This window comes from Metopolophium dirhodum, chromosome 4 (genome assembly GCF_019925205.1).
Source record: "Metopolophium dirhodum isolate CAU chromosome 4, ASM1992520v1, whole genome shotgun sequence".
Classification (NCBI taxonomy): domain Eukaryota; kingdom Metazoa; phylum Arthropoda; class Insecta; order Hemiptera; family Aphididae; genus Metopolophium; species Metopolophium dirhodum.
Window position 1 is genome coordinate 24,743,932 of NC_083563.1, and position 13,957 is coordinate 24,757,888.

The window sequence follows — 13,957 nt, forward strand, 5'->3', positions numbered from 1 at the left end:
TTTGAAACTTTAGAAAACAATTAAATATTTTAAATAGAATGATAAATATAGGTAATCATAATTATTATTGCGTAATAACTTACCACATTCACTTTATCTGTGTTGTCATTCGGTGCATACGTGGGTAACAAATTTAATCCGATTTCGGGTAAAGGCTGAACCACTCTCAAATCGGCACAACTTACCGCCTCCCCGCCTTCGTTTTTCGCCACAACTTTGTACTCTCCAGCATGTTCCGTAGTAGCTACAAATTATTTCAGTTACGCACAAGTCCAAACTTTCATTACTTCACGTTCACTTATTACCTTTATCGATAACTACGGCACTACACGACCCCTGTTGTCTTAATCTGTATAAACTCGACGTGGCCGATAGTGGTTGATTATTTTTAAACCAACTTACTGTCGGTTCGGGAGTGCCGGCTACTTCAATTTCTAAAACTACTCTTTCACCTTCAGCGACCGTGTTCGGTAATAGTCTTCGACACATGACCGGTGGAAATACGTTTTCTGTAACAAGCAACGGTTTGGCTTGTTATCGATATATCATGAAATTTAAAATGTTAATTATATTGTTTATGACTCACTTTTAACAATGACGTCTGTTGTACAACTCGTGCCTCCAGCAGTGTTCATAGCTTTGCACGTATATTGGCCACCGTCTTCCACAGTTAGACGTTTAATGTCCAACCGAGTTTTGTTGACTTCGCTGGTTATTATCAATTTCACCCCATCAGAAATCAAGTCGATACCGTTTTTGCTCCACGTGATGTCGGATGGCGGATAACTGTCTATTATAGCATCCAAAAAGACGTCTCTTCCCTGTTCAGCGATTTTTCCTTGTGGAGCCGACACGAAACGCGGTGCCATTTCTTTCCTGGTTTGTTTCGAAATGTTTCTTTCGAGCAACGATTTTTGTGAGTTGTCCTTAATGAGCCCGCCTTGGTTGTACAGTCCTCGTTCGAAAAATGAAGTTTGCTGTTCTTCGGATACGTTGGTGGAACTCAGATCACTCACATGTTGACTTTGCTTTCCGTCCGTGTTGTGGTACTCTTCCGTTCGTAACGATTCAGACTAAACATTTTTTTTTTTAAATAATTATAAATAATCGTTAAGTTAATGTAATGAAAAAAAATTAATTCGTTTTATTTAAGTATCGTAAAATTTTAACGGACCTGTATTGGAGCGTTGTCTCCAAACTGTCTACTTTGTTTTTCCGACTGTAAACTGAAAGAGTCCAATTTAAATTTAGGAGCGTTATCACCGCTGATCGACGACGATGACGACACGAACGTCGATTGTTTCGACTCGAATTTCGAACTGGATTCATAAACTTCGGAAACCGTATGTTTTAAATCACCGCCGCCGTTGTAGGCCATTGTTAATGGAACAGCTTCACTTTCTATTTAAATAAATATTGAAATAAACCGATAATTACTTAAGTAACTGAACGGGGTTTAGTGGGGAAAAAAGGAGAACGGACGAAATATTATGTATTTTATTTTATAAAACGAACGACAGATGCACAGGGATTGTAGTGTGTGGTGTGTGTGTACGGTGACTGTACAATGGGAATGCATACGTTGGAAACGAACGCTGGCACAGGCTATATTTTTAGAACATCGTTACTCAGACATCTTTCGTCTAACTCTGTGACAAGAATAGTTTATAATCTTTATATCCCGACGCTACTATAACATACTCGTTAGGTGCGTTTAAGCTTATAATTAAATAAAATATTTTCGACAGTGTTTTGCTTTGCGTTATTAAATTAAATTAATAATAATAATAATTATGCACGATATGCCATATACCTTTTATTTTAAGCGAAGACACACATTTGCATTTGCCTGCTTCGTTCTCGGCCACGCACTCGACTATTCCGCCGTGCCCGGTGTTCGCTTCGGGAATGGTGAGCACCTGACGATCGCCACTGGTAGACACCAAGAACGATTTTCCACTCACCGGCTTCTCGTTGAAAAGCCATCGGACCTATAATGCGTGTTTAGAGTTATTGTATAGCCTCAGCGCATTGTGATATAATATACGTGATTATAATAGGACTGTCGAGTGATCGGACTATAGGTACTTGCCTTTGGAGCGGGTTTGCCAACAACGATGCATTCGAATTTCACACTTTCGCCGGCGAATGCATTCACGACTGACGGAAACGTCTCGGTAAATGATGGTTTTTCCAACTTTTCTTCGAAATGGACTTTGTCTGTTGGTGGATTGACCGCGGTATCAAAAGTCGAAATGGCTTTTACAATCACGTGCGAAAAACACTTGGCTTCTCCGGCTTTGTTCACGGCTCTCACGGTGTACTGTCCTTTGTCCACGGGCAACGCGTTATGTATGTGAAGAGTCGCCGTACCATCTTCGTCCGAACTCAACTAGATAATATTTAAACACGTATCGTACACAATTACAGCAAAACCAAATACATTACACCCTAAGCGTGCATTACTGTTATCCTTTGGTCGGGCTTGATTTCCACAGTGTTTCTAATCCATTTAAAATCGGGTTTCGGACAACCATCGGCATTACATTCTAGAGTAATAGAATCACCTTCCCTCACTAATACGTCTGACAGCAGCTTAGTGAACTTTGGTGAAACCACTAGTTCGTCTATATCAGGTGCTAAAAACAAATTCAATTGGAAATGAGTAACAAATTTTTATACATTTTATAACGCGTTTTTTATACATTCTATAACGCATTATACATTTTATAACGCGTTATAAACAAAAATCTATTTTATTATGTATATACCTGATTTAGGCTCAACACTTAACACGCATGTGCTGCTTGCTTCTCCTGCCGAGTTGATAGCCACTACTTTGTATTCCCCCGCGTCTTCGATAAAAGCCTCTTTAATTATAAGTGAACACTGATCGCCTTGGAATAAAAGTTGAATGTCTTTGGATTCTTTAACGGGTCTTCCATCACGATACCATATTACCTAATAAATACGTTTGATTGGCGCGTTTGTTATTAAACCGTATAATTTTATTATTATTGTTGTTTATTCATTACCTCGGGTTCGGGTTGTCCAACAATTATGCATTTCAAATGAACACTTTTGCCTTCTAAAACGGTTTGTTCTTTTAAAAGCAACGGTATTGACGGTTTGATCGGTTCCAAGTCACTTGCAATTTCCGAATCGGAAGTTTCATTTGGGAGTATACCTTTCACCGATACTTGACAACTACTGGTCGCTTCACCCTGTTCCGTTTTGATGGTTAAACTGTAAGTGCCAGCGTCTTTGGGATAGGCTTCCGGAATGATTAAATTAATTTTTCCACGATTTTCAGAAACCTGAACAAAATATAACGATTTAAATGATTTCCAACTTTATAAAATAATTATTTTACCTTGAAATCTTTTATTTCTTTCATGACTTTCCCATTGTGGAACCAAATCAATATCGGTGGCTTATTCGTTTCAACTTCACATTCCAATTTCAACTTTTGGCCGGCTCTAGCCATTACATTGGATAGAGGTACAACAAACGTTGGCCCATCTTCAGGCTTTTCCAGAGCTAGAAACCACCCCAAATCGTTCGTTATAAAAACAGTTGAACTATTATGCGAAAATAAATCATCATATTATATTTTATACCATTAATTAATAACTTAGACGCAGTTGAATCTGAACCAAGTCTGTTAGTTGCAACACAAGTATATTTTCCACTGTGGGTAGACGAATTGGTGTGTTCAATTTTTAATAATGCTTCGCCATTATTATATGTAATTTGGTATTGTGGGCTATTATCGATACAAATGTCATCTTTAAACCACTGTACTGTTGGGAGTGGATTACCTTCTGCTTTGCAAGACAACAAACAAGCATCGCCTTCTTTTACTAACAAATCTGATAGTAATTTTGTAAATACAGATGGACTAATTTGGTGTTCAGGTGCACATTCTATAATTTAAAGTAATTTTAAAACTCGATAATTATAAATGATAATATTATGTATTTATATTTTGTTCACAATTAATATATTATTTAGGTACCTTTAACTGAAAGATATGCACTTGTTTCAATAAAATCATTATCGTTTTCGGCCCGACATGTAAATTTTGCTGAATCTTCTACAAATGTTTCCTCGATTGTCAATATATATCGATTATCAACTTTAGATGTCTGATAATCAGGATTATTATCGATGGAAATGTTGTCCTTGAACCAGGTTACTTTTGAAGGTTCTCCTTCAATGCTATTTTAACCAATAAGTGTTTAGGAATTTAATCAACTTTAACACAACATAAATTAATTTAAAAAAAAAAAATTACCTGCATTCAAATGTAAACTGTTTCCCTTCATCAACCGTATTATCTTGTAATGGTAGAATTATCGTAGGTTTGGGTTTATTGATTTCTTCGAGTTTTATTTTCTTTGATGATGGAACATTACCTTCATTTTGTGACACGCCCTATATAAAACATATTATATTATAAAAATAATCTAACAAATTTTTATTAGAAAAAATTAAAAATATAATATTTTATTTACATTAGTCATTGATGTGGATGTTATTATTTCTTCGTAAGTATTAGTAATTATTTGATTGACTTCGTTATTTATTTCATATTTTTCTCTAGATTTAAGCTTATCGTCAAAAGACTTTAATTCTTTTGCAATCAACGAGAAAGAATCAAGAAGCTCTTTATTTTCTGTAACAACTTGAGGTACTTCGGCGATTGCATGTTCTCCAAAAAGTTGAACACTAAGTTCATGTATTTGATTTAATCTCTCGTCTTGTCTTATATCACCAGGTTTTAAAAATATTTCAATTTCTTTTAATAGTGCTGAAGCTTCTTCACTTGTTTTGACTTCGGTTGATTTTCGTGCAATGTTCATAAGAAGTATACTTCCTTCGTGGAACCAATCTTGTGCCTATTAATAAAATAAAAAAATTCCAAAAATTATATATATTATATATTATATGTTATGTGTATTTAAAAAAATTAATTAGATATTATTTTGTAGTTACTTCATTAATTAACGTAAAATATTGAACACATAGATCAATATGGCTTCGACTTTCTAACACTTGTGCTTGGAACGTATCCCATCTTGACTTCAGTTTATTTAATTCTTCTCGGATGTGTTCAGACTTATTATGATCAAAGTTCATCAATGAGTTTGCTGCGTTAATGAATGTTTCGATTCGTTGTTCTAAAAGCTATAAATACAAATATATTAGTCATAATCTAGAAATATTACCATACCTATAGTATTTTATTCAGTTATATGACTAACTAATATAGTTTTTTCGAAATAATGAAAGGCAAGTGAAGCTGACTTGGCAGATGCTAAATTTGCACCATATTGCCCTCGCGTAGATGACAGTTGTTGTGAAAGATCATTCAAATTATTGTTGATCTGAATGAGATCATTGTCAAACTGACTTAATTGTTGCTGTTGTTCGATTCTTTGACAATAAGTTTCACATGATTGATCCCAAAGGTTCCTTTCATTTTCCATCAAATAACGAACTACATACATATCTTGCTCTCCAGATTTTTGAGGTTCCTGAGTAGACAAAATATACATTTTAATTATTTATAATTGGGTATATAATATTATGTACCATATAATATATGATGTATTATATCGTAACCACTTCGCGAAATCAATTTTTTCATGATATGTTATTCATTTCATGAAATGGAAACGTAATTTTCACGCTTCGTGAAATACGGAAATATATTTCAGGTACGGTCACTTTAATTTGATATCCTGTATTTTTTTTTAACAATGGGGTCATTCACTATGTAGGAAATTAAACATTTACCACACAAAATTAATCTTATTATTTATTTATGTCATATGTAATACCATGCTCGATTTTATACATAAATATGCAAATATAAGTTGTATTTCTATACGTTAAGTTATACAGTGATATTTATAAATATATAAATCATATTAAATATGAAAAATAAATAATTATTTTAAAAAAGGAAAAAATAAGTAAGTACTAAGTAGACGTAGTTAAAAAAAAATTATATCAAATTATGTAGGTAAATAGTTAATACCTACCATCCTAATTAAGCTACCCCGTTCGTCAGATTTTAACGATTCCACAATACACGTACGCAAAGTTACTATTTTTAATTCTTTGTACTATATAGAATCTAGATACCATTAAGTTTCTAATCGTACAATTGTCCGTAACAACAATTTTTAATGATTAAGAAAAATGATACTTCTTAACTAAAGATTATTCATTTTGTGAAATATTTTTCATATAACGTTATTCAAAACGATATTGACAGACAATATTACATTTATAAAAAAAAAAAAATGACTAAAATTATAACAAATTTTCAAATTAGAACTTTTCCTAAAATATGACGAAATATACAAAAATATGCAAAGTCAAACCTTGTGTTTTATATAAGTTTTCACAGAACAATTAATTTATTTCTTACTTAGAATTTATATCCACCCCAAAAAACATGCATATGCGAGCACATGTCCCGAATTCTACTAATAATAACTAATGGCTAGTAATAATTTTGTTGGTCAAACGTTTTATTTGGCAAAAAAACATGATGTCAAAATATCACAAAAAAGCGACCGTTAAATATTTTCTTATTTCACAATGTGAAACCGCCGTTATGGACATTTATTATAAAAAGAACTATTTTACGGTGGCTACGGCATATATATATCGAAAGTAGAATACTAAATAAAGTAGGTACTTACATTAAAAAATGTTTATATAAAAAATTTAAGTTAAAAAAATATTTACCTGTTGCTTAATTTTATCCATTAAACGAATATTTTCAGCATAAACAGTTTTAAAACTATCCAAAACTGTTTGTCTTGATTGATTGTGTTTCTTAAGGAGCTCTTCCACTTCGTTTAATTGATGGTTGAAAATGTCAGTAGGCCTACCTCTTTCAGATTCTTTCACAGTATCGTGAAACTTAAAAATAATTAATTATTAAGGCACTTGTATGGTATAATGTGAAGTGTATGATATTATTAAAATAATATGGTAAGTAGGAAACATACTTCTTGTAGAGAATTGAAAAATGATAAGAACATATCTAAAAGATTTTGATACTCTGTAGTGATTCCAACAAGACGGCTATGAAGTTCTTTTAACCTTGGAGGTATAGAAATATTATCACCTTGAATATTTCCTAAATCAAAATAAAGAATAGATAACACTTATTAGGTATCATATTTTGAAATGTATCAAAATTTAAATTTAAGACGTAATTGGTTTTTCACAGCTAACCTTTTCCAATAAGTTCTTCGGCTGTTTTTATTCTGGACTCGATATCGTCTTGGGCCCTTTGAACTTCCGGTAGAACATTATTTAATTTCTGTTTAACCTCTGAAATATGTCGATCAACTGATGACGGCTCAGATTTCAAAACTGGATATAATTGAGATTCCAATTTGGAAACCCAATCTACTGTCTATATAAAAAAAAACATCATTAAACAAAAAAAAAAAATCGTATGATAATAATAATCTTAAAAAAGAAAAAAATAGATTATTAATCTGTTTTGACGAGCTGTGTATGTCATGTAGACATATGACGCGGAAAGACTAAGTTGCTTGGTTCCATGGACGTTGGCATCAATCCACCGCGCCATAAAACTCGTTTATATTTAAAAAGTTTGAGAACTTCAAACGAAGGTTATGATATTACTAAATAAATTGTGACGTTTTTTTGCACATTTGCTGTTTTTCAAGCCTAATCAAACTATTAACAAATAATTAATAAATAATTTATTTTATATTTTCTCGGAAAATATATAGTGCAGAACATGGCATAAAATGTTGAATATTATTTATTTGCTTTACTGTTTAATGTGAACTAAAAGTTTAAACATGAATGATAAATTAATAATTATACACATCATAAAAACATAAATTGTTTCAAATTAACTATACAGAATTACTTCAACTTATGAATTCTATAAGAAATTAAATACCTACAACTCCTACAATATTATCTACAAACAACTGCGAATCAGGTAAGGCATATAATATAATATTTTATGTTGATTGCAGTTAATACATTCTATGTGCTTTTTTCCATAAAATTATATTGTACGGTGTATTTGATCTAATTCTCGAATACACAATTTCGAGAGCCCTCCGAACACCTGGAGGAAGGTAATAGCGTAATTTTACTACTCTAACTTGTACTATTTTAATATAACTATCGACAGGAGTCGTATTTATATTTATTTTTATATTTTATCTTAATTTTACGTTATTACAATTTGTATGTACGTTACAGTACTTATATATGTATATATTTTTTTCGAAGTCGTTACAATGTCAATATAATGTTTATAAAGTAATCAATTTAGTATAACACACTTATTATTTCAAATTATATCAATCAAATAAGAATAAACTATTTTTTTAGTTTTTTTTTATACAAATAATCATGGTTTTTGAAACTGTGAAAAATGTTATAGGTAAACATAAAATACTTCATTTATAAATAATTAAAAAATAATATATGAAAAACTAAGAAAATTGAAACACATTCTGAAAAATTTTAAATGATGTTTACATTTATTGTATTTCACATTAAACAGTGGAAACCTAACCAACTATGACCGTTGGCTACTCAATTTGTTTTGGTTCAGATTTAAATATTTATATAAATATATACGACTGTGCGCGATATGTGTTAACAGCTTTGTAGAGATTAAAATACGTGTTTGTTTAACATTAGTATAATATATCTGTCAGTTGTAGGCTTGTCGCTTATTTTCACAAAACCCATTGACCCTCTCCTTGTTGTGATTAAGTGAGCACTGAAAACGTTTTCTTACACGAGCTCACACTTTCTCCTGAGACTAAACTAGCTTAAAGTTTGTTTAAGATTCGTGTATGATTATTCGAGTGTTTATTGAATTTAGTTAAAAATCTGGTTTGTTTGTATTGTTTCAAATAGGCACATAATATGTAAAACTTAAATTGTATTTTCATACGATATCTTCTCAACAATAAAGATATTATGAGCTTAGTAATAATAATATTGTTCAGTATATCATTCTACGGATGATTTGTATCATAAACGTTTTCGGTTAGCATACTTCAGGTGAATAATAATATATAACTTATAATATATATGTAACTTAAAATGAGAAAATATTCAAGTTCTGTGCACGCCGGCACGGTGTACTCACCTTGCTGCTCTCGCACATCGTCTCCGACCAGAGCACTTTATCCAGTTTGTTTTCAGCCGATGCCCGCTGCCAAGTCTCCCAGACGGAAGTAGTTCTCGTTTTCCTGTCCACGAACGTGTCCAGTAGCGATCGCACGCGGTCCCGTGCTACGTCTAGTTCCAGATGAGCGTCCTCCGACTGTAACACACGGCGGCCGGTACAGTAATAACAGACATCCCTCGATTAGGAACCATGCCAGCCAACAGGACCCCACCATACGCACGAAACGCTAATTAAAACCCAAAAGTCGGAAATATACGCGCGGAGGAGTGAGGCGGAATGGAAAAATAAAGAAACAAAGTAATATATATAGAAATAGAAAAAACCGTTTCTTTTCCCCCCATCTCGACGCTTTATATTATTTTGTCACCCATAAAACGATGTTACACCCGACGGTGGCTAATTATTGTCGAGGGGCTCGGAAAGTAGCGCTAAAGACTATGATGCCGGGCTAGTTGAAGTAATGCTATTTTTCAACTCATTCGAATCTCGTTGTCTTTGATTACGACCATTAAGTTTATAATATCAACTAAACAACTAAAAATTTACTTGATATAAATTAGTTTAGTTTTCTAAGACCTGGCTTAATAGAGATATTCTAATGTAGTCTGTTGGGTGGCACTACTGAGTGCCCTCCCAAACTCACTTATTCTCGTCACTATATGTATCTAATCAAAACTGCTTATTGTTCTTATTATAGATTGTTATTATATTTTAATTAATAAAAAAATATTATTATACTCTTTATTGTTTCTTTTTATTATTATTATATAATATACTTATATAAAACTCTTTAACGTGCATACGTCGTGGTATTATTATATTTGTCTCTTTTAATAACCTGCAGTAACACAATATCTAATCTTATATTGAAAATTCAATAGATAGGTATAGCGTTAAAAATTCATTTATCAGTTCCTTGGTGACTATGGGACGTGAACTTCATCAACCACGTAAAATTAGTAAAAAAAAATCAAAACCTAATTTGGTTTCGTTTGAAAAGTGTAATGTTTTTTTTTTTTTATTTAAAACACAAATAAATCTTTACGGAAAACAAAAACGTGACAATTATTCCAATTATTTATACGTCGGACTGGAACGCTATTCTAAATAGATAGGTACACAATTTGATTCTAGACTTAGAACTTATGTCCAAATGTTTTTATAAATATTTTATCAAAAATGTTAATTGCGGGTCTTAAGTTAAAATCGTTTTCGATATATCAAAGATTAGAGCTTAAAAAATATCATATGTCACTAATTAACGTTAGTACATTCAATCTGTATTAGATTGTTAAGATTGTTTTAATATGTTATACATTTTCTGATAAGAATTTCGAATACGATAGGTACAAGTTTTACGCCAGCACATTGGTTTTTACTTGTTATATTATAGTGTTTCAGCGGGACCCAACCCAATGCGTGCGTGTCGCACTCATTTAAATGCAGTTTTTGGTGTGTAGAAAAAAAACTGTATATAGTTTGTACGCCGTCAGACTGGCTGTCCGATAGTATATAGGAAATAAAAATTACCGAGCCGGTCATTTTGTAATGTAACGAACAAGAAAACGGCATTTACGTAATAATAATGGACGAATTCATTACGTGATTAGTCAACTTCAGTTCGTGTTGGCCAATTTTCAAAAGTGCGAATTAGTTTTACCGGACATTGCCAAAAGACGTAAACGACAAAAAAAAATAATTGTTTTAAATTGGGCTGTGCGATGGAAATAATTTTTACATTTATTTTATTTTTAACTTAAAATTCGCAAGACTGGCTCAATTTTACAAGTATTATGACATATAATTATTTTCATACTTAAACAACAACGATTATTGTTTCATTAAAATTAAAATATATGTAGATACGTATAATTTACTGATGGCCACTTGTTATAGGTTCATTGATTATTAAACCAACATTAATTTGAAACTCTATTATTTTATAGATGACTGTCCAATAAATAACAAAATAATCACAAGTTATAATAATAATTAAAATTAAAAAAGAATAATCTTATAAGTCAGTCGTCTGATATAAAATCGCGAGGGATGCGCATCGAGGACACTTTCCTTTTGCAAGACCTAATTTTTATAATGTTGGCACACTCACAACACAACACGATACTTATATATACATTATCGATTTAAATATATAACATAATATATGACGTATGATACGTTAAGTGCTCCGTGTGTTCACGCTTACTTATTGTAGGTGAATCTTCATGTTAATATTACTTTGACTTAACTGATTTTAAACGGTAACTGCAGATAATATTTTAAAATAAAATGAATCATCAATTTTAAATTGTGAGCATAAATAATTAAAGTCATACAATTTGAATCAACAAACAGATAGATAAATAATTTCTTAAAATCTATTTGAATATAAAACAGTTTTATTAGAAATTACATTACAATTTTGTACATTTTAATAAGACTCAGCTAACTAATTTTAAAGTGAAATTTTCTATCAAAAATTATACAACAACCGTGAATATTTAAGTTCTGTAAAAATACGCGTTCCTTAGGATTCCAAAAATAAGAGTTCATCTATTATAAGTGTATAAATAAATAAAAAAAAAAGGTTAAAATTTCGTTTACGATTAAGCATTTTAATTTTATAGCATTCGTCCTAACATCAGTGACATCAATTTTAATAAAAACGCATAAAATTATATATATAATATATAGGTTCAACCGTATGTAAACTACATCTCGGATATCTTATTTCATTCGATTATTTCAGAACAATAATCCTGTATAATATTTTGAAAATCAAGTGACTCTAAATATTTGTAGAACCTGATTGCACTTTGATATTTCCTGATAAAAATGCGTTTATTTAATTACTTATTTAAAGTATTTTATACAATACAGACTGATACGCATATTATATTCATATAGATTATAGATACAATATATTACTATTTATAATCAATTATATTAGTCAAGTATGAAATGTTGCATATTGATTATATGACTAACAGAGTATATACACATAACCCACGATTATCTGATAGCCGTGAGAATAACAAACAACTAGGGTATTATATTATTGATTACTCTAATTTTGGGCATTGAGACGAATAAAATTATTTTTTTTAAGTATATGTGCATCAAAACTTTAACTTAGCTCTGAATAATTTTTTTTTAAATTTCAGAAATTTTATTGAAAATTAACAAAAACTTCAGACACAAATCTAACGTTAGTATTATTATAATACATAACTTTACTGTTGTAAAAAATATAATTATTGGACCAATCATTAGAATACAACTATCTATGTTTTTATGTATACGTGTTGCCTATATGCTTATAATAAAGGGAGTATTGCGTTTTTTTAAAATAATAAATCGACTATAAAATAATAACTAATTACTATCAGAATACTCACTTTTGAACTTTGATGCAAAAACTTTTCTCCGGTGTTCTTAAGTTGGATATATAATTGCAAAATGTTTGTCCAATACTTGTGCGCCGAATCTAATCTTTGATCAGACACGTCGACATGATCTCCAATGATCGAGTCCAAGTTTGAAAATTCGATGGTCAAATGTTCACACGATGTGTAAAATTTGACATACAACTCGGACAATTGTATCCTCCATTCCAATATTCTATCCAAATACGTCCAATGGTCTTTTAACACGATCGATTTACCTTCCAGATCGACTCTTGTTTCAGCATCGATGTACGTTAACGGTGGCAGACCAGTCGAGTTTACCAATGCGTTAATGTCGATCCCTCGAGTCTGAACAAATTTATAAAACATGGCATAAAATCTACAAACTGGTTTACGGAGTATAGCATGCACCGTACAATATATATTATAAACAAAATATGAAACAGAACAATGATGATGGTGGTAACGATGATACTATGTCATCCATAAAACAATTTAACCTAATTTTGTGTGATCGTATTTCATTTATGTATAGGTATTTTATTCGTATTTACATTTCCAGAGTCAAATAATGTTTTGTTATCATGGGTAAACTCAGTGTACTGACCTAATTATTTTGTTTTTTTTTTTGGGGGGGGGGGAGGTTTGTTGTTTATACAAAGCAAATAATATTTTATTTAAAATATTGCGTATACGGTAAATGTGTGCCTACTAGATTAAAAATTATATACTTTATGTCAAATCAATCTTTTAGTTAATTGTATAGTTTTAATTACTTACCCTTAGATCTCTTTGCAGAGTTTTATGGGATATTAAAAACTCTCGTGCTTCCGTGAGATTTGTACCCATAGAATTATGTTCGTGTAAAAACGATTCAGCTAAACTTACAAGCCAGGAAAATATCTGAAAAAAATATTTCATAAATTATACACGTTAAATTAATAAATACTTTACTAAAAATAAATAAATTTATAATAATATGAAAGTAAATAATCGTAGTAGAAATGGTACATATTTTGATTTAATCAAATCATATAGATATATTTAATATAGTTAATTTAAACTTATACGCAATGTTTATTCCATAAATTAAACCTTATTTTAAGATAAAATTAAGTACACTAAAAAAAAATTATGTAGGTACCCAACTTTCCTCGTTAGAACTACTTAATATATCATTTTTAATTAAATAATAATTAAAAGATTTTAGTTTTTCTTTAAATATAGCACTCACGTATATAATATTATAATATGTACCAATCTTATCAAGTTATAGGCATTAGAATACCCTTAATAATATCAATTTGATAGGATAAATAAAATTTGG

General features: G+C 30.9%; 1 protein-coding gene across 7 annotated transcripts in view; it reads right to left on the bottom strand.

Annotated features, from left to right (window-relative positions):
- Positions 1-13,957, bottom strand: part of LOC132943113 (titin) — a 54,948-nt gene that overhangs the window by 6,950 nt on the left and 34,041 nt on the right. For all 7 annotated transcript variants that reach the window (XR_009664330.1, XM_061011937.1, XM_061011936.1 and 4 more), the window contains 22 exons: positions 13,411-13,533; positions 12,622-12,978; positions 9,182-9,358; positions 7,261-7,444; positions 7,032-7,162; positions 6,766-6,942; positions 5,268-5,540; positions 4,999-5,190; positions 4,518-4,901; positions 4,298-4,437; positions 4,019-4,221; positions 3,621-3,926; positions 3,374-3,540; positions 3,036-3,317; positions 2,772-2,961; positions 2,467-2,639; positions 2,093-2,392; positions 1,814-1,991; positions 1,175-1,401; positions 587-1,073; positions 306-509; positions 84-244 (listed from right to left, as the gene is read on the bottom strand). Coding sequence is in view for 6 of the 7 variants with exons in the window: in XM_061011937.1 (XP_060867920.1) it covers positions 84-244; positions 306-509; positions 587-1,073; positions 1,175-1,401; positions 1,814-1,991; positions 2,093-2,392; positions 2,467-2,639; positions 2,772-2,961; positions 3,036-3,317; positions 3,374-3,540; positions 3,621-3,926; positions 4,019-4,221; positions 4,298-4,437; positions 4,518-4,901; positions 4,999-5,190; positions 5,268-5,540; positions 6,766-6,942; positions 7,032-7,162; positions 7,261-7,444; positions 9,182-9,358; positions 12,622-12,978; positions 13,411-13,533 (5,016 nt within the window). In the remaining variant the exon portion in view is untranslated. The remainder of the gene's footprint in view (positions 1-83; positions 245-305; positions 510-586; positions 1,074-1,174; positions 1,402-1,813; positions 1,992-2,092; positions 2,393-2,466; positions 2,640-2,771; positions 2,962-3,035; positions 3,318-3,373; positions 3,541-3,620; positions 3,927-4,018; positions 4,222-4,297; positions 4,438-4,517; positions 4,902-4,998; positions 5,191-5,267; positions 5,541-6,765; positions 6,943-7,031; positions 7,163-7,260; positions 7,445-9,181; positions 9,359-12,621; positions 12,979-13,410; positions 13,534-13,957) is intronic.